At 46.8% G+C, this 26,372-nt stretch overlaps 1 protein-coding gene and 1 pseudogene across 33 annotated transcripts in view; one reads left to right on the plus strand and one right to left on the minus strand.

The window, feature by feature from the left end:
* Positions 1–2,744: 2,744 nt before the first annotated feature.
* LOC102972486 lies at positions 2,745–3,316 on the minus strand (annotated as a pseudogene).
* Positions 3,317–13,176: 9,860 nt separating this feature from the next.
* TCF7L2 (transcription factor 7 like 2) overlaps positions 13,177–26,372 on the plus strand; it is a 250,272-nt gene continuing 237,076 nt past the window's right edge. For 20 of the 33 annotated variants that reach the window (XR_006209185.1, XM_042960715.1, XM_042960716.1 and 17 more), the window contains exons 1-3: positions 13,177–13,875; positions 14,141–14,207; positions 14,417–14,541. Coding sequence is in view for 32 of the 33 variants with exons in the window: in XM_042960715.1 (XP_042816649.1) it covers positions 13,687–13,875; positions 14,141–14,207; positions 14,417–14,541 (381 nt within the window). In the remaining variant the exon portion in view is untranslated. The remainder of the gene's footprint in view (positions 13,876–14,140; positions 14,208–14,416; positions 14,542–26,372) is intronic. The other 13 variants (XM_042960706.1, XM_042960708.1, XM_042960710.1 and 10 more) reach the window with 2 other exon arrangements.

The following is a 26,372-nucleotide window of genomic DNA, read 5'->3' on the forward strand; positions in this document are numbered from 1 at the left end:
GGTGGAGGTTGCTATTTCCTAACTGACCACCTTCCCGAGCCTAAGAATTAGTAGTTGGGTGTTATGTGATTGACGACTGATGGGAAGAACTAGTGAGGCCAGCAAAGCAGAATAGTTACGATACAATCAGGTACCACAAGTCATTCATAGTTTATCACTTCTCCTGTTACTGACATTTCAGCCGCCCCAAGCATTTTCGAGCCACTCCAAGCGACTGGACAACGGATCTTTGCCGCCACTGAGTTGGCTGGAATACAGGCTCTTACTTGGCACAGGGACCTACAACTCACAAATGATCCAGGTTTCAGGCTCTCTCTTTGAACCTTCAGCTGGAGCTGCTGCAAAGGATTACCGCTCGTGAACATGCTCGTCCTCTTCCTGCCCAGACTGGAGCACAAGCCTTACAGGCAAATCTAAGTGGACTTTGCCCCTAAAGGGAATCTATGGAGACACAGTGGGTGGAGGCAGAAGACATAGGTGGATGTGGACAGACCACACGCTAGGAGCTCTGAGAAAATTACCTCCATGCCCAGCTCAAGGTTTAAGTTCTTAGTATTAAACACAATGCCTTGGCACATGGCAATATACTTCAAAATTCCGTATTGGATGGAAAGAAACTATCTAATGATGATATTAACAAATATGAACACAGATTCTGGAAGATTATGAAGCTGGGAAATAATTTTTGAATTAATCGGACTGTACATATGATAGACAAAGAAATAGGTCCAGTAACTCTGAATGTGAAAAATCAAATGGAAAGGTAACATAGGAAGATATATGTTATTTATTTCTTTATTTATATAAATTATTTTTTAATATTTATTTTTTAATGGTTTTTTTTTTTTTTTTTTGATATTTATTTCTGAGAAAGAGAGAGAGAGAGAAAGACAGAGCATGAGCAGGGCAGGGGCAGAGACACAGGGAGACACAGAATCTGAATAAGGCTCCAGGCTCTGAGCTGTCAGCACAGAGCCTGACATGGGGCTTAAACTCACAAACAATGAGATCACGACCTGAGCTGAAGTCGGATGCTCACCCAACTGAGCCACCCAGGCGCCCCTAGGAAGATATCTTTATGACCTCCCTTGGGGGTCAAGATTTCTTACACAGCACACACAAAAGTAATACCATATAGGTTAAAAGTTTCTGTTCATCCAAACGTACCATTATGAGATTGCAAAACAAGCCACAGAGAGGGAGAAGATATTTACAAAACCTATGTCTGACAAAGGTCTTATATCTAGAATATGTAAAGAATTCTTCCAAATCAATAAGAAAAAGACACACCATTTTTTAAAATGGGCAATAGACTTCAATAAGCATCTTATGACAGTAAGCATGTGAAAAGATGCCCCAAATCATTAGTTATTAGGGAAATACAAATTAACACCACAATGAGATACCACTTTACCCTTACCATAAAAGGGAGGAAATGGACAATACCAGGTGATGAAAATGGATCTCTCTGTGCATTCTTGAATGAATCGGTTCAACAACTTTGGAGAAATTTGGTACTAGCTATTAAAGCTGAACCCATGTAGACCCTGATGTTACAGAAATGTTACCCCTAGGTGTATACCCAATAGAGAAGCATTCATATATATATATTATTATTTTTTTAATTTTTTTAACATTTATTAATTTTTGAGAGACAGAGACAGAGCATGAGCATGAGCAGGGAAGGGGCAGAAAGAGAGAGAGGGAGACACAGAAGCTGAAGCAGGCTCCAGTCTAAGCTGTCAGCACAAACCCTGACACGGGACTCAAACTCATGAACTGTGAGATCATGACCTGAGCCGAAGTTGGATGTTCAACCGACTGAGCCACCCAGGCTCCTGGGAAGCATTCATATATTAACGAAAAACACCATATACGAGAATATAGTAGCCATCCTTGTCCTGGCTGAAAATAACCTAGAAGTTCATATTCATTGTATATGTATATGTATATGTATATGTATATGTATATGTATATGTATGTGTATATGTATATATTTATAATATACAATGAATAAACTTTTACTGATTATATATTATACATTTGTTTGCCATTGTGTACAGTAAAATACTGTACATTAATGAAAAATAATTGCTGTTACATTGTTGTGTGTGTGTGTGTGTGTGTGTGTGTATGAAAGGGTAAGCTTTATTTCTACTCTCAGACTCTTACAGCTTTGGGTAAAGTCCTCATCCCTGCCTCAGAGATGGCACAAACTGTAATAAGCAATCCACCCCCATGAAGAACACAGTGAATGTTTTTAAAGTCTTTTTTTAAATGTTTATTTGAGAGTGGGAGAGATAGAGAGAGCAGGGGAGGGGCAGAGAGAGAGGGGGACAGGATCCCTGCATGGACAGCAGAGAGCCCGATGTGGGGCTCGAACACACAAACCGTAAGATCATGACCTGAGCTAAAGTCAGAGGCTTAACCGACTGAGCCACCCAGGCACCCCACACAGTAAATTTTAATGCCCCCCCTTTGGGGGAGGGAAGGTCATACTACACACTTTTGGAGACACCCCAAAGGTTGCCTGGCAGTTTTGTACAGAAAGGATTTGGTCCCATCTGAAGTGGCTTGGGATATTAAAAGTCACTTGAAGTTGGTGGCTCAACCCCTCTGGGCTGGGGTGGACAGGGAAGTGGTCTGGGACAGATGGGCAGACCTTGGGTGTGGGCTCAAGTTCTTATGGACAGAAGTAGTTGATCCTGGGGGGCTGCTGGGGTGGCTGAGGGCAGCCCGAGTGCTCAGGCTGGGTAGAGGCTGCTCTAGTGGGCTTTGTCTGCCCAGTCTGCCAGCTCAGTGCTCTGGAACCATAGCTGGGTCTCCCTCTGGGCACCTTCCATGGAGTCGCTGGCCTGGATGATGTGTCTGCTGATGTGGATGCTGAAGTCCCCACCCCCTCCGTGGCGCTGGGGGAAGTCTCAGCTGAGTCCATGTGTCCTGTCATGGCCCTTGAAGAGCAGACCCCTTTGGGGTCTTCCCAGACCATGACCGCCACGGGGCCAGAGCTCCTATAGCTGATGAGGGCTGGGTAGAAGGGCTTCTTCTGCAGGTCATGGCAGTGCTGGGCAAAGTCTCTATCTGGTTGCCTGCAGCACCTTCATCCCCACCAGCTTGAAGGTCCTCCTCTCAAAGCGCCGGATCACATCCCCAATGAGCCACCACTGCACCCCTGTGGCTTCACCGCCACCAAGGTCCACTCGCTCCCGGGTCCAGGAGGACCCCTGGAGATGGAGTGTGTGAGTGGGCTTGGACCCGTGACTCGCGGGCCATGCAGCAGCTCCCACAGGATGGCGTGCCCCAAGAGGCCGCCCATGTCCGCCCACCCGAGGGCCTCTGGCTGAGGGCCAAATGCTGCCGCTATACTGTTGAATTTCATGCACGTGTTAAACAATAGAAGCCTGAACCAAAAGACTGCGCACTCTAGGATTCCATTTCTATGAATGGCAAAACTAATCTAGAATCGTAAGTCAAACTACTGGTTGGTTTTGAGGTGGGGTTGCGAGATAAAATACAGCCCACCCGGTAAGATTTGAATTCCAGCTTTAGACTAATGTCTTACTGTAAGCACGTCCAAGGCACTATTTTTATTTGCTAAATCTGGCAACCCTACTTTGCGGGGACATTGACTTGGAGGGCGCAGGAGGATGGCTTCTGCGGTTTTGATAATATCCTATTATCCTAATGTAGATGGTAGTTACATGGGTGTGTCTATTAGCAAGAATTCAGCGAGGGGAGTGTTCGAGGCTTGTGCGCTTTACGAATGTTCTCCTTCTACAAAAAAGTTTACAAAGTTTTGATAGAATGATAAAGGAAGAGCCAGGAGTCCTGGGTTCAAACGGTAGCCTTTTGGGTTCAGTTTGTCCAAGTCTCAGTTTCTTCATCTGTTAAGCAGAAATCATTTTAACAAGAGCTATCCTACTAACTTCATGTTAGGCAGGGAGGAAATGGGGGTGCGTGGAGGTGCAATACCTTGTTCAGGGCAAACCAGCTGGTGAGTGGCACTGACGGGTATACGCCCATCATTCTAGAACCCACGTGCTGCGCCTCCTCATTCTCCCGCTAGCCTCTTGGAAAGCGCTCCTAAAACTGTAAAAGGCTCGCCAAACATCAGACCTGACTTATAATTACTTAGGGCAGGAAATTTTAATAAGTTCAGAGTGTGGTTGGTCGTTGAACAACACCGCTTGGAGCTGCGCGGGTCCACTTATACATGGATGTTCTTACAGTGCAGGAGTGTAAATGTATCTTTTCTTCCTTATTGCTTTCTTAATAACATCTTCTTTTCTCTAGCCTACTTTATGGTAAGAACACAGTATATAATACACAGAGCATACACAGTATGTGTTAATTGACTGTTGATGTTATCAGTAAGGCTTCTGGTCAACAGCAGGCTATTAGTAACTGATTTGGGGGGGAGTCAAAAGTTAAACATGCATCATCTATTGTGTGTGTGTGTGTGAGGAGGTCAGTGCCCCTTACCCCCTGTCCCCCCGCCCCCCGGCGTTGTTCCAGGTCCAAGTGTATTTGCAAAATTTTAAAAGTGTGAGTGCATTTCCCAGGTGCTAGCTTTCCCAAAGCTAGCTTCGGATTCTCAAAGGGGTCTCTGACACCCTCCCCTAAGAAGCACAAGAGCCAGAAGGGCCCCTGATCTAAAGGAGATGCTCCAGTCCAGAGTAACCGGTAACAGCCTTGACTGGACCGAACCCCACAAGGGTTCTCTTCTTCCCATTTGACTTGCCTTTTTTTCTTTCCTCTTTAGCCCTAGGCAAACCACTTCTCCGGGCGGGGGGTGGGGGGGCACCTCTCAGTGGCCTCCCACCTGAAAAGCAGAGGCCTGGGGTGGGAGGGTGGCGGGCTTCCTTCACCAGGAGCAGCGCTCTTGCTTAATTAGTGTTTATGAAGGGCTGCGTGTTATTAAATTACTAGACACTGGAGACCAGGCCTTGGGGGTTTTCGAAATCTGTCTTGCTGCCCTCCCTAACTGGGTGGGAGGGATTTGCTTCGAGGGACAGAGGGAGGACGGTGGTTGGGGACACTCTTATGGTGGGGCTGCCCCCTCCCGATGGACAGCACCACTAAGAGATCCAAAAGACTCTTTGCCGCAATTTTCCAGCTTGTCTTTGGTTTGAGAGCCACCATTCCAGATGTGTTTGTTTTGAGTTCAGGCACTTTTCCTTTGTATAATCCAGCTACCCTTGAGAGGTGTAACTAGGAGGGATAGAATAACAGCGGTAGAGCTAAGGTGCACTGAGCCCGCTCACGGTGCCATGCTTGTGCTGAATCTGGGCATTCGATTTACCATCTGGACACGGGAGGCGAGTAACAAAGTCTGTCCTGATTGAAGATCTCTGTGATCAAGGCAAGTTGACATGTTATTTCATGGAATTCTAATGATAACACTCAGACATAGGTCTTATGTCCCCACTTTATATGAGCAAAGAAGAGTTAGAATGATTTTTGGATGGACCTCAGGGCACACATTCAGACATGGCAGAGTCAAGATTTGAGCTCTTCCGGTGAGACCAAGATGCCTTCTTGTGCGGGGCATAGGTTCTCAGCAGGGAGTGGAAGTGTCACAATTTAAAGAAACTCCCTAGGCCATTCTGAGACAGCCCCTTGTTGACTGGGGGAAGGGGGAGATGGTCAGAGGACTAAGTGCCTTACTAACAGGAATGGGGTTATCATGTGCCTTCCAGAGAGGGGGGGGGTTCGGTGTAGAGCAGCAGGGGTGATTTCGCTCCATACCCCCCGGCCTCCAGGGGACATATGACAATTCCTAGAGGTCTTTTTGTTTTTGTTTTTACTGTTACAACTGAGGGCGCAGTGTCAAAGTCAGCTAGTGGATAGAGACCAGAGATGCTGCTCAATGTCCAACAACATCCAGGACAACCCTGCACAACAAAGAATTACTCAGTCCAAAATGTCAATGGCACCCAGGCTGACAAACCTGGTGCTGTTTAGGGACTGGGAATGTAAGGAATGGGATAAGTTGAGGGGAGAGCCCTGGGCATCCCACAAGCATGGTGGGGGGAAGGGGGCGGGGAGAGGTGGGCCTTGAGGACAAATACTATCCAATTCACAGTGTAGCTGAGGGCTGGGTGTGAGTTTTACTTCAAAGGAAATTATCTTTTTGCCAAGCTCCTCTTTTTACCCCCGATACATCGCAGAAAACTCGTGAGGGTGATTCCATTGTTGGGTTGGCCCAGGAACCAGTAGCGAAAAAAGACCTCTACCTGGAATCAGGAAACTTGAATCCCAGTCTCAGCCTGGCTACCCTCAGCCATGTGATGCTCGGCCTGCCTGGATCTCTTGGACCCTCAGTTTCCTCACCTGTAAAATGGGTAATTACACTTGCCCGCTACTTCACACGGTGTTGTGAACAGCAAGTAAATGTATGAGAAAAGGTTTATAGAAGGACGATCCCCTTTCACACACAAAGGATGCCACCGTGAAACCTGCAGGCAGGTCACTGAGCACATTTAGGGTGGATGGGGCTTATTAGTAATTTTCAAATTAAAGGCATGACATGGGATCCTTTGCCACTGATGTGCTTTGAAATTCAAGTCTGAGAGCATATTTGACAGGGGCTCAAAGTTATGTATTGGATATAATGTCAGCAACAAGTACCTCGAAACGTCCCCAAAGTTGGAATGGATACAAGAGAGGAGGAAAGTCAAAGGATTTATTTTTGAAAAGAGAAAAAAAGCGTTATCTTCCTTTATCATTGTGCAAATAACCCGTACCCAGGTGTTAATCCCGAACAGAACCAGATAGTATAAAAAAGCAGAAAAATGAAAGTCAAAATTTCTTCGTTGACATTTTGGGGCACATCCTTTCAAGTATTTTTAATGAACAATTTCCCTTTTAAAAAAGAACTCTATAATACATGCTGTTTTGTAGCCGGCAAAAATAAATAAAATAAAATAAAATAAAATAAAATAAAATAAAATAAAATAAAATAAAACAAAACATGAACAGCGGCCAGATGATCACATTAGAAAGACGCTTCTCCTAAGGAAGGGTAGGCAAGGTTCCTTCAAAGAAGAAAAAGCCGAAAGACAATGATAGCAGATCCTTCCCTAAGAAATGCCCCATCTGGTTTCTAGATAGTCATCACCTTGCCTGTTGGGGATGGAGGTGGGTGGCAGGGCCTGGGGGAGCTAGGAGGGTCTCACAGGCATAGTAGGCACCATCATTCACATGGCCTCCTGCCCCCCCCCCCCCCCCCCCACCTCATGAACCCTGGCAGGAGGGGGAAGGGAGAGTGGGCGGGGCCTCTGCGGATTCTTCCCTGCCCAGGACTGAGGTTTCTCCAGGAGCAGAGCCCTTGGCTGGGTAGAGGCAAGGAATGTTTACGCCTGTGCCGTGACAGACATCAAGGACCTGGACCGTCGCTAGAAAGCGTGGCAGAATCAGTGTCTGGGTACACACGCATGGAGAAAGGCCACCTTTCCGAGCGAGGGGGTTCTGGGAGGGGTCCTTGTGCTTCTTATGGGGTTTTGAGGTCATTATAACCTCTCACTCTTGGCATCCTGGAACCTTTAAGAAATAACGATTAATGCCTTCCCTCCCGCTCTAGGTATTTACAGTGTGCCCTCAGGCTACCAAGAAACGGAGTCGGCTGCGGATGACAGTCAACCGGAAGCCTCCCTCCTGGCCCAACCCCGCGCTGCAGGCTGTTGTCTACACTGGGACCCGAACTCACTCCGGACGCCGGAACTCATCATGTATCCTTCTTCCTTTTTTCCCCCCTGTTCAAATGAAGGTTTCCTTAGGAAATAGAATCCACAAAGATCATTGGAATTTGCAGAAACAACTGGGGTTTTTTGCAATCCAGTCCAGTCTCAAGTGATTCGTTCGACATAGATTTAGTCCTTCCTCAAGGACAGACTAGGGCTCAAAGCTGGTGTGGATTCCTGGGGGGGAAACCAAGCCTGAAATCTTCACACTCTAGACCTGGACGTCTCCTTAGATCCTTCACCTCCTTTATCCCGTGATGCTTTTGGCCAGAAGCAGGTGTATCAGCCCACACTTAGATAAATTACAAGGGGAACAATGGCATTGTCCTCTCCTGAAATTTCACCTGCTCTGTCCCTTGAACAGACGTAAACCACCTTGTGAGACCGCTCCATGCTGGCTGGCATGGTCTTTGCCTCAGTTTAAAGTGCTCGTGTTTTTGTGGAGGGTGCTTGGATATCCATGACATTTCTGAACATAACAATGAGTTTGGGCCAGTGAGGATGCTTTGTAAGAAAGGATGGGGTCACTGAAGCTATTTTTAAAAAAAGAGAAAGAAAAGAAAACCTCAGGCATTTTAATATGTTAAATACAGACCCAATTATTAATTCTAAAGACTTCCACAAATCAACCTAGATGAAACTTTTTTCACCTTTTTCTGCCTTTTCCCCCCTTCTCAGAAACACTTAGACCTACCCTATGGCAATGACTGTCGGGAAGCCTCTATCCTGTATATCAGGGTAGCACAAATAATTCAGCATAAAGCAGCCCAGTTCCTGTAGCCTGGCATTAGGATAAGTATATCTTAAGAAAGTTCTTATGCAGACTTGGCTTCAGGCAATAAAACGTCATAGACGTATAACTGTAGCAAGCGAAATTTCTAGGGAGCAAATTAGGCTGAAAACATTTTCTCGAGACGGCTAGAAAGGAATCATACACCACCCCAAAATAAGGCAAGTTATGCAGTAAATGTTTCATTTATTGGCCTTCTTCCATTACTATTAGGGTTAAAAGACATCTTGTCAATAAGAAAGGTGTATTTATGGAGGACTGATGTCTTTCGCAAGGCGGCTCCTGTCATAAGTACCTATAGCGGTAGTGATCAGCTTATGAAGGCAGATGATGAAACTCTGTGCAAATGCATACATCTCCCCATTAACCCTTGGATCATCAGGCATTATTGTCACTGTATTACCCGGACCTGTCATTAGCCGAAGCAAGGTGATCAAGCCAGGCACTTCAGAAAAATGCCAGAACAGAACAGTGTTCCTCGGGGGTTCAGGAAGAGGGTATATATACCTTTCCGTGTCCCTGGACAGCGCCACTGGGGAGAAGTAAAAGGATGCCTGTGAAGTGAGCCTTTTTTTGCCTACCCCTTCCTCCTGCTAAAATGGAAAACTCTTAGAGGTGTCCAATTTTTAGTGTGCCTATGTTGGCTAAGGGAGTAGCTTTCCTCAAGGTCCAAATAAGGAACCATCACCCACGCAGAACAAAAAGCAAACAGAAAATCTCACAGTGGAAGCAGGACTTTGGCTTCAAAACATTTCCCCATTTTATAGCTTCCTTATGTTTTCAGGTTCTTTTTTTGGCTTCCCTCGGTCAGCACCCTCCCTGCACAGATAAGTCCAACACAGTGGGTTGGATCATCCATCTTGGAGCCTGAATCTTTAGGGAAAAAATCACACGGCACACGTATGCCCACACGCGTACATGTGCAGGTCACTGTGGAGCGTCATTTAGTGGAATGTTGAGGAACCACTGGGGGAGCTGAGTATGCTTGACCACACGTATTCTTTACTTCTGGCGAATCTGAGCAGGCCATCCTTGTTTTTCCTAAATTCCAAAGCCAAACTTCCAAGGCGCTTTGTCGTCTTTGCTTGTGTGCTGCTGAACCTCTTAGCGTAACTGGGGTCTGGGCCGAAAGCATGGAACCATGGGCCCTCTGAATGGTAAAAAAGGACCTAGGAAAATACCCAGTCCAACGACCTCACCCGACAGGTGACAGGTGGAGGACACAGGTAACGCTTGGCCTATTTCTGCCATCCCCATTAAGCACATTCCCATTTTTCAGAGGGCACCTACCACTCTACCATGGCTCCCCCATAAGGAACCAACACCTGAAGAATGATTTATATCGACTGGAAACTTCCTTTTCACATTCCTCAATAGGGATGAACAAGGAAGTATCCCTGGGAAAGGTGACCTGTTCACTTAGTTTTCCAAGTAAAATGCAGATTCTAGTATCAACACATGTCCACAGGGATTTAATAGAGCGACAGCCGAAAGGGGAGAAGAAAACAGAGAGGTGAAGAAGCAGAAAGGCAGGGGATGAGGAGGAGAGGCAGGAACACAGAGAGGCTGAGACACAGTCTCCTTAGAATTCAGGACCTGGGCTGGCCCCAGGAATGGGCACCAGGAAAGAGGTCACTTCCTCCCCATCCTGCCCACTCCCAAATATGCAAAATCCCCTGGCTTGGGCCAAAGTCAGAACTGGTCTGGTTTCGTCCCTGTGTTCTTGGAACCCTTGCTATTTGGGCAGAGCTCAGGATCCTGTAAACCAGGAGTCCTTAGTGTCTGGAGAGAGGTTACCTCAACACCTGGACACGAGCCAACTGTTGTTTAAAATTTCACACCAAATCTATAAAGTACATGTCCACATTGTGAGCCAGGCAACCTGACTTTTAAAAAAATGTATTATATTACCCTGCTTTTTGCCCATTGCAATTCCACACCCTCTCCCTCCCCTACCTCCTATCCGGGCAGGCATCACCTGAAGCCCTTTTTCAGAGACTCAGGGGTTATTGACCCTCTGAGATCTTGCTGGTCTCCCCAGCCTTTATGGCACGAAGCAATGAAATTAAATGTGGCACATGTGCTATTATGGAATAACTTTTAATTGCTTAATTAAATCAGAGATTTAAAGAAGGAAAGATTCAAGAGTTTCCTTTGAATGAGAAAAATTAGGATATGCCAACATGGATGAGGTTACTAATCATCGCAAGAAAGCCTTTAGTATTTACATATGATAAAAATGCAGGCAAGGGCATTAAAAACAAAAAGTACGTGCTTTAAAATTTCAATTCAGTATATTTATGAGCTTTTATTATCCAGGTAGTCCCATAAAGGACATAGAAGTCCTCATTATCCAACTTAATTCAGATCAGGGTTCGATTAAAAAAAAAAAATACCACCTCACAGGACAAAGAAATTGCCATAAATTGAGTTCCTATGAATGTGTTCCAGTTTAAGTAAATAAGCCCTTAAAACAGGCTTTAGGAAAGTCTATGCTGTACACAGACAGACTCAGGCACACTAGGTATGCAGGTGACAATTAGCAAGTGTGAAAAGCTATGGTCATTCGCTAAATGTGTAAATCTAAAGGCAACCAAGTGAAAAGACCTAGGAAAAGGAAACTGTTAAATGCATTTGTACATGGATTTAACAGTGAAGCATTTCATTCTTCATGTTTTTACTTAGTGTCTTGAAATAATCCCCTTTCTGTCTCCACTCTCCCTCTTAGAAACTGTGCCCGCCTTATTTATTTATGAAGTCTGAAGGTTAGTCCTACCTGCTGAGACTAATTAGCCCTGTGCTTTGTATCCTATGCAATCCTGTCTGATTAAATGTACACATTTGTTTTACTTCTTTTCTGGCTCCTTCTCACTCTACTTCTGATTTTTCTGATTAATATTAAAGTTGGGAGTTACAGTGATTCTCCTCCATAGGCTCTCCCCCTCCCCATTTTATTTTGCCTGCCTCTTTACTCTTTAGTGTGCTAATGTGGCTGCGAATTTTTCCCAGTGCAGGGGAATTCATTGGCCTTGTCAATCTTAGTATCATTATTTTTAGTAGTCTTCTCTCTGAGACCTTAGCCTATAAAACAGTTTTGCTGAAACCCAAACTCTCTAAATATTACATGGTAAATTTGCTTTCTTTTAGAAACCTTAGGTGCTGATGGGCCAGTTGGAATGTATGTGAGTTTTTTGGGGGACTGGTGGGATAATTTAGTACATCATGGACCAACACTGTTCCTAACAGACAATTTGCTAATTCCTATTGATTTATTATTATTTTTTTGGTCCCCCTTTTCATGTTGTAGTTTCCTGTCCACTTTCCACTGAATATTTGCAAGAAAATGAGTGTTCCTGCTCCATCATCCAGGAAGCCTATGTTGTAGGAGTCAGGTCTTTTCCTCTTTAACAGAATTCTGTTCCCCATTTTGTAGCAAATCTGCTCCCCAGGCGAGGGGCCTAAAAACAACAATACCTGCCTCAAACCCCAGGTTTTCCACCTCCTCCCTGAGGTCTCTCAGCATCAGCTCAGTTAGCAATTTCCTGCCAGAGCCATCTACATCTTGATTATTTGGCCAGTCTTTTGGGGATTTCATTTCACACCCCCTTCGAGAAAGACTCCAGTACCACTGATCCCAGGGGTTGGTGAACTTTCAGTTTTATTTTCCCTGGCGGTGTTAACGCCCAAACTTTTCACCTCCAAAGGCAGAAGGACTTTGAATCCTAGCTCATTTCCTACCACCTCCAACGTCAGTTACCAGAGGGGGTGGCGGGGAGAACAACACTTTACATTGTAAAGAACCACGTATTTTTCCTGAAGGGTATTTTTAATGCCCCTGACAAACACTAAAGTATTTGATTGTCTTTTTTTTTGGGGGGGGGGGATAAAAAGTCTTGGTATATTTATTCTAGCGAGATTTAAGATTTTATGAAATGACTCACTATTAATAAATAAAATGGGTAGGGAAGACCTCGTGGGCTGATAGTTTCTTTCCCTGAAGATGACCAGGAACTTTGCCCAGCTCCCCACTTCCCCAAGCTCTCTGAAAGAGGAGGGTTGATCTTTCTTTTTGACCACTTCTGTTAGATCCCCGCCCAAGGGTGGCTGATTTCACTGCTGGACTAACCACTAAGCACCCCCCCCCCCCGCCCCTCCCTTCTCCACGGTACTCTCCTCCTTTTCCCCTTACTTAAGACTTATTTCTAATATTTCCAAAGTGCACTTTTTCTGGGCCTCTCCCCATCCCCGCCCCCCAAGTGGGCTTTCCTTCCGCCTTCCGCGGCTCGGATTCCTGACTCGGTCGCCACCCCCTTCCCCTCCTCTCCCACTCCGCATTGTCCTTCCGAAGCCGCCCCCCTCCCGGAGCGAGTCCCAGTACCCTCGCCCAGACTCGCGGGCTCGCACCCACTCAGCGCAGGCCTCTCCCCCTGCACACTCCTCCCTCCAACTCCCTCCCCTCTCCTCCCCCGCCCCTCTCCTCCTCCTCCTCCTCTCCCTCCTCCCTCTCCCGGCGCCCGAAAGGATCATTGTTAGCCGCCCCCGCCCCGCCCACCCCGGCTGTTTATTTATGCACACGTCACCGGGCCGGCCCCGCCCCCCGGCATCTCATTAAGCGAGTGTGTTCCTCTCGCCCTGTCAATAATCTCCGCTCCCAGACTACTCCGTTCCTCCGGATTTCGATCCCCCTTTTTCTATCTGTCAATCAGCGCCGCCTTTGAACTGAAAAGCTCTCAGTCTAACTTCAACTCACTCAAATCCGAGCGGCACGAGCTCCTCCTGTATCTTCGGCTTCCCCCCCCTTTGCTCTTTATATCTGACTTCTTGTTGTTGTTGGTGTTTTTTTTTTTACCCCCCTTTTTTATTTATTATTTTTTTGCACATTGATCGGATCCTTGGGAACGAGAGAAAAAAGAAACCCAAACTCACGCGTGCAGAAGATCTCCCCCCCTTTCCCCTCCCCTTCTCCCTCTTTCCCCTCCCCAGGAGAAAAAGACCCCAAAGCAGAAAAAAAAGTTCACCTTGGACTCGTCTTTTTCTTGCAATATTTTTTTTGGGGGGGGGGCAAAACTTTTTGGGGGTATTTTTTTTTTTTTTTTTTTTGCTTTTCTTCCTCCTTCATTTTCCTTCCAAAATTGCTGCTGGTGGGTGAAAAAAATGCCGCAGCTGAACGGCGGTGGAGGAGATGACCTAGGCGCCAACGACGAACTGATTTCCTTCAAAGACGAGGGCGAGCAGGAGGAGAAGAGCTCCGAAAACTCCTCGGCAGAGAGGGATTTAGCTGATGTCAAATCGTCTCTAGTCAATGAATCAGAAACGAATCAAAACAGCTCCTCCGATTCCGAGGTAGGAAAAGCCCCTCGGGCTGGTGGGGTCTTGAGTCTATTTCCTGGGCTTGGCAAACGGTGCCGAGAGGGAAGGAATCGGGGCCGGGGGCGCCGCGGGGCCGGGCGGGCGGCGTGTGCGCGCGGTGCCACCATTGCAGAAACTTGTAACCCTGTTTTCTCTCCCCCCCCAACCCCCCCACCCTGCTGATCTTTTTTCTCCCCCTTCTCCCCCCCTCTGCGTGGCGTTTGCCCCTCGCCCTCCCCACCTCCACCCCTCCGGGAAGGCGGAAAGACGGCCTCCGCCTCGCTCCGAAAGTTTCCGAGATAAATCCCGGGAAAGTTTGGAAGAAGGTGAGTACGCCCCGCGCGCCCCACAGCCGCCCGGAGCCGCCCCCCGGGCCCGCCGCCCCGCGCGCCCCGGCCCCGCGCCCCGCTCGGCCCGGCCGCGCGCCGGCCCTGCCGGGGCGCCCGGCTACTTGGGGCACTTTCTAAAAAGTTTCTCCTCGCTCTCTCCCGCTCGGCGCGGCCGCCGCCGTCCCCTCGCCGCCCCGCCATGTTAGCGGCCAAGAGGCAAGATGGAGGGCTCTTTAAGGGGCCACCGTATCCCGGCTACCCCTTCATCATGATCCCCGACCTGACGAGCCCCTACCTCCCCAACGGATCGCTCTCGCCCACCGCCCGAACCGTAAGTGCCTCCGCGCCCGGCCCCCGCCCGCTGCCCGCCCGCGCCGCCCGCCCGGCCCCGCATGCGGCCCCTGCCCTGCCCCCTCCCTCCCCTCCCCTCCCCTCCCCTCCCTCCCCTCCCTCTCTCCCTCCCTCCCCGCCCCCCCCTCCGCCTCCTCCCCTCCCCGCCTCCCCTCCCCCGCTCGCGGCCCAGGCAGCCCAAAACTCTCCAAACTTTTCTGCCTTTTGTGGACTGGATTTGTTTGCACTTCGCCATGTTCTTGCTTTCAGTTTGCTGCCTCGTGATGTTGGGGAGACCTTTCTTTCCAAGCAGGGTTTTGTTGGGGGGGGGCGGGAAACAGAAGAACTTTTTTTTTTTTTTTTTTTTTGCGCTCTGATTCCCCCCTCCCCCGTGGTGGTGTTGTTTGTTTCTTCACCCTGGGAAGATGACTGTGTGGCTCTTTTCTTTTCGCTCTCTCTCCCTCTCCCTCTCTCTTCCTTCCCTCTTCTGTGGCGTCTTGGGTTTTCCCCGGTTAACCCCTTGGCTGCCGCTGCCGGGGCCCGAGTGACCGGGCTGGCGCCCGACGCGCGGGGTAGAGAGTGGATTTTCCTGCAGGCGTTGGACTGGAGAAGTAGCGAGCGCGCGGAGCCCGGGGCCCGGGAGAAGCGCCTCGGCTTTCTCTTTCGGCTGGTTATTTACTTAGCTTTCTAGTGGTGATCGCTGGCTTTCAGCCCCCCTCCCCCTTTCCCCTGGAAGGTCACCCCTCCTAGACTGGTCCCACTGCAAACTTGGGGGCTTTGGGATTGCTTTTCTTTGGCAACCCCGCAGGGCCCCGAGCGCCCTGGGCGCGGTGTGGCGGGCTCGGCTGCCCGGAGCGCCGGCTGCGGGCTCTCTCGGGCCGCGCCGAGTGGGGAGGCCCCTGTGACCGGGTTCTTGGTTTGTGTGCAGCCGGGATGGCTTCCTTTGAGCGGACTCGATGTATTTCCAGGGAATTTGGGTGCCTTGGTGTTTAAAGCTTGGTCTGCGTTCGCCAGCTTCCGAGAAGGCCCTCAGTGGGCCCTGGGGGAGGATCAGAGACCAGGGTTTGCGGGCCCAGCGGTGTGTAGAGAGTGCGGGAGGCCAAGGGCACCTCTCCTTCAAGGGAGTGGGCTGCTGCTCGCGGGCCACCCAACTTTGGGGACCCCAGGGCGGCACCGGGTGCTAGGCTCCGCGGGTGCTTTCCGCAGCGAGCGTTCCGCGCCCCCTTGACATTTGTTAATAAGGCTCATCCTGTTCCCGGACCGTCCTCTGCTCCCTGCCCTCATCCTGAACCCCGTCCCCCGCCCCCAATCCCACCCTCCTCTAAAAAGCCTGGATTGCCGGTCTCTAGACGCAACCTCTGGACGTTTGTGCCTGGTTTCCAGGGATTGTCATTTTGCACCTTTTCTGGTTTGGGCCCCCTACCCCTTATTTACACACACTATTTTTTTTTTTTTTTTCGGTAACTCGAGATAGCAATTTGAAATAATGTACCCAGTGTTCAGCAGCCGCGAATTCGGTGCTAATGGCCGAGGGCTTGCCGGATGGGAGTCGATCCGATCTACAAGTGTTTTTAAGCATTAAAATATTAACTATCAGGTTTTACTTGTTTTTTGGGCCCTGGCAAAAAGGGCACGGGCATGCTAGACCGGTCACTTTTTATGGCTAGGAAAGAGAAATAATTATCCCCCCCCCCCCCCCCTTCTTCCCTGCACCCAGGCTTCTGCGTGCTTGGGAAGCTGGTAGAGCGTTTCAGCCCGACCTCCTACTACAGGGCCAGCTCTTTCAGACTGCAGGCGCTGGGCTGTGGGGTTGCAGCTCAAGGGGAGGCACAGTCCGGTTACGTTGTATTTTTCTTGAGAGCTTGTGGGCATGCTAAACCCGGAGCATTCGGCTCAGAAACAGAGGGTTTGTGTACTAACCAACCCGACCAAGCAACATTCCAAAGTAACCCTGAGAATTTCTTACTCCCCTCCCCCTACGATGGAGTCTCTCCGGTATTATTTAAAAATCCACTTGGCCATCAGAAAGGCCAATCTGAATATTGAGCTTTGATGGCGGGCTTCTTGGCCTTCTTGACTCTTTTCAAACTCCCAGCCTGACCGCTGGCGATCTTGCCATACTGTCGCCTAAAACTTGAACGGTGGTGTTGTGCTGTAATTAGGAAACAGCGAAACTGTTAAAGGCAAATAAACGATTTCCCGGGGCGAAAAAGGAAGGCTCCCAACCATCGGTCCCCTTTGTGGGCATTATAGGAATAGACCGCTCTAGTTCTTTTAATTGTGGACGTAGCGGGTGGCCTTGTGCTGTGACATCAGATTGAGTAGGAGAGGACATTTCTGAACTCAGTAGGCAGTGTTCGGATTTGCATGTCAAACACCAAGAGACATCTTTGTGTGTGCAGGCCCTTCCTCCTTATCTGTTACCTGGGTTAGATTATGTGCTCCAAAATTAAAGTTATTTATTTAGGCCAGTAAGCAGCGCAATAGACCCGAGGACGGGAAGCTGTTGTGTGTCACTCCTGACGTCTTCGATCAGAGGGCCAGCTTGCAGTTCTAGATTTCCTACAGCTGCCGAGGGCATCTATAGGCAAGATAGGGGTCTTTTCATGCTCATCTGAAATTCTTCGTGCTTCATAGAGTGTGTTTTTGAGGGCAAGGTATAAAGACAAATTAGCTGTATGCTTTCCTGTTTTCCCCGACCCTCCTTGGTGGTGGTGTTTTTGCTACGGTTTCTGTTCCTTATTAGAGTACCTGTAAGCAGCAGCATCCTTGAAAAAGCAAACTCTTTGGATCCCTGATTCCTGCTTTTCTATTTAAGAATGTAAAGAATGAAGGAGTAGCATTAAACCAGCTATGATGAATAATACATTATCTCAAGAATAATGCTTTAATTGCTGAAGACGCCATAAAGCTCGATAGTAATAATTTTATTTTAAAGCGACAAAGATTTCTGCATAGCATTAATTTAGTCTTTGATACAGTAATAGGAATGGCTTTTAAAAAGACAGATTCGGATACAAAAATACATTAAGGAGAGAAGTGTGGTTAAGTAGATGGGAAGTGATAGAACAACAAATACAAGAATTGTGGTAGCAGTTGTATGTCAGAGATAAAAATACTTTTAGCATATTCAAGTTGGTAGGAAAAAGTGGTGCCCCGTTTCTTTTTCCCTTTTGCCACGCTGAGAAATAGGGCTAGGGTGGTCAGAATTCGAGTTAGGTTTGAGATTTCTCTTTAAGACTCGAGTATGAGAGCTCTTGTATCTTCTTTTATCCCAAAGTTAGTTGCTTTTTAACTGAGCTGCTTGCTACTAGGTTGAACAAATAAATAAGCAGCATCTTGAATTCACTTTTGAACTTGGAATCCCAGCATTTAAAAGAAACCAAGAGGGGCCTATTCATTGGGGTTTTATGTAGCCGGGCAAACAAATTCTCTTTCTGGCTTGTGAAAAATGGATGTTTTTCCCTCACTCAAACAACATAATCCTTTCTCATACAAAAGATTGAGACCTTAGAGTGTGAAGGGTTAATGGTGGTCCTTTCCTTGGTTGTCCTCCCACCCCCCACCTTCACCCCTGATTGTTTTGACAACACTTTTCAAAGTGTGACATTCCAAGCCCCTACATAACAATGTAATATTACTGTAATTACACAGGTCATTACATTTTAAATAGAGAACAATAAAATGCTTATCGCCCTGAAAAAGAACAGGTGTTCTTTCCCTTCTTTGGTATTTATGCTAATTGTTTTTCATCTCCTTCAGAAATATTTATGGCGAACATGTTTAGATCCCAATCTCAATGCAACAGTATTAATTCTGTGCTAATCTTTATAGGTTGGAGTTTAATGTCTGCAGGATGGATTACGGGCTGAGCATTCACCCAATAAGTCATATTTTAATGATTATAAATTTAATATGCCAGCGCTTCGCAGTCTGTTGAAATTAAAGCTTTCTGAACCCCCAGAAACAAGCTATTAGGCAGTTGGGGGCCTGAAGTGCTTATCTGGAAGAAGTGTTTTTGGAAACTTTGGACTGCTTAAGGGCTGTAGCTTTTACTGATGCCCCCTATCTGATGGAGAAAAGATTTGGAAGCAAACAATCCCGGTTCTTGCTAGGAGTTTTCCACCCTGATTTTCATTTTACTGATACGGATTTCATTTAGAGTCCCTGCTGGAAGCTGGTCAGCTTTCTGTTTCTTAGCAAGCTGTGAAAAAGTTAACAGGAAGGTTTCCGGGGGCTGGCCGATCAAGAATGCTGTTCTGTTAGCAGCGCGGGATATGAGCGCAGATCTGCACGCCATTAAAAAAATACTTGCTTTCAAAACCCAGCATTTTACTAGTTGCACGGGGGGCTGTGCTTTCAAACCTTACAGTGGAAGTCTTTGCAGGGTTTGAATGCCTCCTCACATCCCACGAGGTACCTGGGTGCATGCAAAAAGTGCCTAGGTTTTTCCTTGGTTGAGAAATCCCGGTGCAACTTCTCTTACACGTGCACAGTGGGTAAACTAGAAGGTATCTAAGAGGATTTTACATTTTGTCAGATGTTTCACAACAGGGGCCCCCGAATCACATTAAAAATGCACTGTAGAGAAAGGACAGCTGCAAATTTTTGTGTGGACGCGTGTTTCTGGACCATGACTAAAACTCCGAGGACCTTTTCCCCAGCTGTCTGGAAGTTATGTGGAAGTTGGTTTATTGGCAGTTAAGTATGAGACAACCTGGATTTAGCAGAGGCTCTCTCCTACACAGGAAGTAGATGACATTATATTGGGGGAAGGGACGAGACTGCAGCCAGGGAGTGATTTACTCCCTTTCTTGTTTTTTTAAACCATAGAGTTGCCAAATAAATAAGCACTTTCCAGGGAAGTAGGTGTAAGCTTTTTAGTCTTGGTAAGTGGAATTAGATGATATCTTTGACCGCATTTGTAACTGTTCTAAGGTGACACATTTCAGAAGTTTGGGAAGGGGGGGCGGTGAATCAGATTCTCGGGGCTTTTATTTTTGAGGGGGGTGCGTGACGTGGGCGTCTGAGTTTCTTCCGCGAGTGGATATTGGCAGCCGTGTGAGTAAATCTTCAACTCTGACTTATAATTGAGCACATTTGTGAAGGAAACGGTTAATTTTACAACCAAAGGCAAGCTTGCACCTCGACAGGTCTGCTGAAAGAAATGTGCCCCAGTCCTTTGCTGGCAAGCGCCACCGGGTCATAAATCCACAGGCTTTATTTACAGCCCATAACACTTATGAATGTTAAGATATTTGACGCCACGTTGGCCTTATAATATTCAAGGTCCGCAGACATTGGCAGTAGCTCAGATTTCTCTCACTAATTATAAGCAATGAGATGGGGGAAGCCCATCTCAGATGCTGCCCTCCCCCCTCCCGTGGCCCCCACCTCTACAATCTGAGCTTACTGAGACAGACCCCCTCTCCTCTGGCAGCTGACTTGTACTTTTCCTCTAGGCTATTGTTATACACATTTATAAAGAGCACTTTCAGGGATGGAAATTCAGTGGGGGCTCTGCACAAATGCCTTTTTCAAAAGCAAAGTTGCTCTACTGTTTGCATCTTTCGCCTTGTCTTCTGGTTTCTCCTTTTTCCTTTCTTTTCTTTCCTTTTTTCCTTCTCTTTCTCCCTTTTCCCTTCCTTTTCTTTCCTTTCCTTTTCTTTCTTTTTTCTTTTTTTTGGACTGTGTTGCCTATATTGTGCATATTTCCCAGAATACTTAAAGAAACCTGATACGAGAGACTGCTCTTTAATTTATATGATGTTCCACTGAGTTGGAAGGGAAAATACACACGTTGCAGAGTGCACTAGTTAATGTGAGGGTTTAAAAAAAAAAAAAGTTAGGTGAGTGAGGAGAGTTGATTAAAGGAATTTAATGGATGAGGGAAAAAAAATTCCAGGTTTACATTGGGGATGGGAAGGCCTCTCATTTGGTAAAAGTGCACAGTTATCTGGGGAAGGAAACACAGAGAGGTAGCCAGAATAAATGTCTGATTAAGAAAGATTGGAAAAAATATAAGAAGATGGGACAAAAATTGGGGCTTGGGGGAATGGCTTGTCTGAAATTGGGGATTGGAAGTCTCTTATGAGAGGTGGGAGTACCAGGGGGAGGTGCTGTTAAAAACTATTGCTTTGCTCAGCATAGAGTGGTTTCAGTCCACTCCTCACCTAAAACACTCTATCCAGCAACAGATATGTTTCATATCAGTTATTTGCGTGAGGGTCTAGGGGAGGGGCATTCTGTGGTCGACAGCCTGGTGAGAGAGAGAAGGCCAATTATCCTGTTGATGTTAATTTTTATTTTTTAAGAAGTGGGAGGTTCTGGTGTGTTACAGAGGGACCACATGGTGAAGGGGGAGTGGGATCCTGAGGTGTGTGGGTAAGGTATGTGTGTTGAGGGGGACTGATGGCCCTGTCATTTCTGGCGGGATCCTTCCCTCCATCCAACCCAAACTTAAAGACCGCGGCTGAAAGGTTTTATTTTCTAATCAATGGAATGCAGAAACTTACTAGCCCTCAGGGACAGATATGAATCCCTTAACAGCTCATTACAAAGATGGGGATGTGGGATCTATGAACGGGTTATCAGCCGTGGTGTTCTTCGTTTTCCCAGGATAGGTTTTTCTTCCTTAGGCACATCTGATTTCGGGCTGGTAATTCAGCCCGTTATATTTTATTCTTTTCTTTCTTCTTCTGTCTTTTCTTTCTCTCTCTCTCTCTCTCTCTCTGTTTCTCTCTCTCTTTTTTTTTTTTTGGCCATGAAGTAGCCCCAAACAGTTCTGTTTATAGGGGCAGGAATGGCTATTATTAGTGGGATCAGCTCTGAAGGAGTTAAAATTGCTCGCTAAAGTTTGGCATCATGAAAATAAATTTGAGGCCTGGTAGGCATTAGCAGGGCACAGCACATTTACAGAGCTTAATTAGTACGAACTGTAATTGTTCATGGTCTGCCAGAAGAAGTAATGTTCAGGGAAAGTGGAGTCCTTCTCTTGTAGCCTTCAGTTTGAAACCGATAAATCACTTGCATATTTGTGTAGTGATTCAAATGGAGCTAGGACCTCTCCCATCCCAACATGTGGTAAATTGTAAAGTCAATGAATTGCAGATGTAGGCTACAGTGAGATTCTCCAAGAAAATGCAGAATGAATGGGAAAGAATGACGCTATAAATATTTACTGAGAAGATAACTAGGTTCCTGTGTGCTGGGCCAATTATGATGTACTAAATATATTAGCAAAATGCTTAAAAAAAATCGAGAGGATTTGTGTGGGTCTTCGGGTGGGTTGGTTTGTTTTGGAAAGTGGAATAAAAGGCACTATGTTACTGTCCTGTCAGTTTTATTAAGCCGGAATCACAATGGCATACCCAGGGAAGGACACAGGAAACCCACATTAATGCAAATTAATTCGTTATGAGTTGCAGAGCTGTGACTGCTAAGTGGAGTAATGATAGGGCATCATTTTAAGAGTGTTAATGTAGCAACTTTTAATGAAAAATGCTGTGTTAGGAGCATGTCTCAGCCCCTTAGCCCACGTGTTTTTCTATGCTAGAAATGTGTTTTGTACAAGAGCAGGAAATTTGATTCATTTCATTCCCCCCCCCCCCACAGTTTAAGAACTTTAATTATGTTTTGATGTTTAAAGAAAATCATCTCGTTTTTCTTCAGAAATCAACCCAGAAATCCCTATCACCGTAACCAAGTTCAACTTTTCTTTTTTTTGCTCCAGATTTGTGGCACCGAGTGGAAAAACAATGAATGTACCCCCCCCCCCAAACCCCCATAGACCTACAGCTATAACTTTCTTGAAGTGATTTTTTTTTTTCTTCCCTTTTCTTTCATGGAGGATTTTGGTCTCAGGCAATGTTGCAAGTCTTCTTTCCCCAAATGTGAGTAGGTGGATGTGTATGGAAGCTGTAAAAGTTAATGATCATTCTCTGACTCATAGCTGATGGTTTCAGGTTGAGGAAAAGAAAAGAAAAATTAATGAGGGTAAATAGACATTGGATGGAACATCGAGACAGTAGGAGAGATTGTTCTGGTGTCTGAGGGCATGCGTTTTGCTGCGGCAGAATTTCTGAAGCAGAATGCCAGGAAGTGAAAAGGGGATGCCTTTGTTAAGTTGTTGTTTTTAGGATGGTACAAATGTTCCGTGTCTAGGTCTGGCGAGGGATGTTTAAACCGGCACACCTACCAGTCAGTGCTGCTTTTGCCTTCCCTATGGAAGGTAGAGGTCCCCTTGGCACTTTTTAAAAGGGCAGGCAGGGTAGCCCAGAGTCCTGGTCAGGATTGTATTTCCCATTAAATGTAAGAGGTTCGCAGCACAGGGCTGCTGTCTCTGTCCCTAACGGTGCCTGATGACCCAAGAAAAAGCCTTAGACCTACTAACGACAAAAATATTCTCTCTCTCTCTCTCTCTTTTTTTTTTGTAATGTTTATTTCTTTTTGAGAGAGACAGACAGAACGTGAGCAGGGGAGGGGCCGAGAGAGAGGGAGACAGAATCTGAAGCAGGCTCCAGGCTCTGAGCTGTCAGCACAGAGCCCTATGCGGGGCTTGAACTCACGAACCGTGAGATCATGACCTGAGTTGAAGTTGGACGCTTAACCCACTGAGCCAACCAGGCGCCCCAAAAATATCTGTCTTTTAAGTTAAATTAAACTTCCACTGGCTCACGGTAGTGGCTACAGGGGAGAAGGTGGACCCCAGGTCCCCAAAACCAAAACTTTTTAGGGAATGAATCTGGATTGGATTTTTGTTTGTTTGTTTTAATAAAAGAGAGAGCCAGGTGACAATAAAACGAATGCTCTACCTCTTACCAATTTAGTGGAATGAATAGGTATAAGAAATTAGTCTTCTGAACCCTGGAAGTTCACTTAGTGTGGGAGAAACCAACACAGGGTCCCCTTTGAGGAGGAGATGTCTGTCTGTGGATGAAAACGTGGTTTTCCTTTTTCTCTCGTCTCTGGGTGTCTCTGATGCCGTATATCTGAAACAGCAAATTAAGGGCCAGTGGTAGTGATTAGAAATAAAGCAAGAGCCATCACGATATGATCATCATAAGGGAAGCAGTTAATTGTAAATTGTTGGTTTTTTAATTGCCGGGGAATTGTGCAATCCTGTGCCGGGCACAGCCGCCTCTTTATGGTTCTTCCTCTGGACAAGTGAGGGCCAGATCATCTGGGGGTGTTAGCATGGGTGGGTGGGCTTGGCCATTGTAAACAAGCACACAGGAAGGGAAGGTTTATTTTGTTGAGGGTTTCATGGGAAGGAATTGAAGGAAAGGTCCCCCGGAGTTCTCAGCTGGTGAAGCCCCAGGATGCCCCAGGGAGGCACCATGTTGAGGACGCACTGCATGCCCAAGGTATAAGCTGCACCTGCTGGCAGAGGAAGTGACGCTGCAGGTGACCAAGAGCAGGGCAGCCCCAGGGGTAGAGGTTCCTAAACCCAGATGGGCCTTAGATGGCTGATCCTTCGATGGATCTCTGAACCTCCCCTCATCGATTCGAAAAAGAAAAGGCCACCATCTCTTGTTCTTTCCTTTCTTAATAGATTTTTTACAGAGAGAGAAGTAAATTCTTGTTCCAGTCTAGAAAGCCAAGTTTTTACTGGGTCCTTGTATTTTGTCTTTGTCTTAAAAAGCTGGACTATAAGGAACAAGGCATCTTTGTGTTTTACAGGGAAGCAAAAAGCAGTTTAAAGTGTTATGTTTAAGACAACAGCATTTGGTAGAAGAGGGGGTGGAAACCCAAAGGAGCAACAAGAAAATTGTAAGTCTGTGTCACTGTAGCTGGCGGAAGTTTAGCTCCATAGCTCTCCAACGCAGTGGTTACTGGCTGGGAGTAAAGATCTGATTGGAGCTTGTGCTGTGTGTATTTATGAGCTGGTCCGGGTTATTCGGTTTGTCTGGACACCTGAGGAGGGAAGTTACATTGCTTGTGGGTGTTAAAATGGTGTGTGTGTGTGTGTGTGTGTGTGTGTGTGTGTGTGTGTGTGAAATTAACTTTGTCCAACTACGTTCTTAAGGACCTTGCAGTTGCATTTTTCCTCTTTTAATTGCAGCGTTCTCTCTGGGATTGTGTTGTTTGGGTGGTGATTGGACGCAAGGATTAAGAATGGAACCGGACAAGTGAAAATTGAATTTGGATTAGCCACAGTTTCATTAATTTATTCACAAGCCTGTGATTATATGAAATTTGGTTTCCACGACATATAGTTATCAGGTGTCCATTCAATTTTAATTGACAATCTGAGATTCCTGTGGTTACCCTGAGTACAGATTGCCTAGGGCTCCACAGGGTTTGTGGGAAGAAAAGCTTGGACAAGTTTCCATTAAGCTCTGAATCAGGCAGTTGGAAAAGAGGAGAATAAAACCCTGCTGAAAAGGGGGATGAGTTGTTACTGTTGCCTCTCGACTTAGAAGCAGAACCCCCCACCCCCCACCCCTCAGACAAGAGCTGCTCTCCAGCCAAGCATTCCAACCTGGCAGAGAAAGCTGTCCCTAGCACAAAAGTTGTTTTAAAATGATGCGGAATTGTCACAGAAATTAGTGCAAATCTCCGTTTACTGGCTGGCAGTTTTCATAGGAAGGGCGGGGGCGTGGGGCTCAAAGGGTGCAAATTCATCTGTCTTTTTCTGCAATTCACTTAGATGAACTGCTTCAGAGAGTGTGTGTGTGGGGCGGGGGGGGGGGGCTGTGTGGGGATGGGCTTACGGTCAGTTGCTCAGTGTTCGTCTTTAGTTGTTTTAGGGAGTGTGGTGCATCGCTGTGCTTTGACAGGTAAAGGACTACATATATATTCATTCCTGGCTTCATTTTTATTGTGGCCTCTTTTCACCTTGATTAGTATTATGTTTTGGGGCAAGCAGTCTCCTAATATTTATAGGCGGTGTTTTTGATTGTTTCTTTGGAGCAGTTACAATGATCTCAGAGGAGCCCATTGGATGCTAAAATGGGGACTTCCAGCCTTATCTCATGAGCAGTATAAATTCAGACTATTTTAAAAATGTGATCGCTTCTGTGTTGTGTTGGTTCAGAAGTTCTTATGTGAATTTCATTTTTCTTCTTCTTTCCTTTCTTTTTTTTTCCCCCCCCCCGCCTCCCCCGCCCCCCCCCCCCCCCCCCCCCCCCCCCCCCCCCCCGCCAAACCTGGACGGACTGATTTTGAACAGTCCTGAACTGTGTGAACAAAATCATTGGATCTAAAACTCACTGGCAAGCTAGGTTACACTTTGTTCTAATACTATGGAAGTGTTCTGGTAGCAGTAACAGCCGTGGTTTGGAAGCGCGAGCCCCTGCTGCCTTTTGCTGTGAGGTGAATGAGCAGCGATTCCCCAGGACCGACTAATGCCTCCTCATTCGTTCATATGTTGCAAATTAAAATGCATTTCCAGATACTGTTGAGATCCTTTAGTGACTGTTGTATTGTTTATAAAATGAATCAGGTAGTGTTTGTTTTCCTGCTCGGGAGGATCCCACTACTAACAAGCGTTATTTGGGGAAAGGAGAGTTTGGTGAGGCATCTCCATATTCCTTTTTGTTTGGGGACACCCACTTCTTTGATGGGGGCTCTGTAGGGCTTCAGAGGGGAAGGCCCGAGAGAGAGACTTCGTCGTCCCCCCCCCCCCACCCCCCACCCGGTTGTGGAGAATCTGAGGGAGCCAGGGACGAGCATTCACCCAGGGGCCAGTGAACAGGCCGTCCTTAGAAAACTTGGTGGCTCTTTGGCAATGGTTGGCTCCCTCTATGGGGAAGTGTGGATTCCTAGAGTGCAGGCTATAGGGACGTTCTGGGACGGATCGCTTAGTCATTGCAGAAGAATGCATAAGGC

The sequence above is a fragment of the Panthera tigris genome, chromosome D2, assembly GCF_018350195.1.
Source record: "Panthera tigris isolate Pti1 chromosome D2, P.tigris_Pti1_mat1.1, whole genome shotgun sequence".
Lineage (NCBI taxonomy): Eukaryota > Metazoa > Chordata > Mammalia > Carnivora > Felidae > Panthera > Panthera tigris.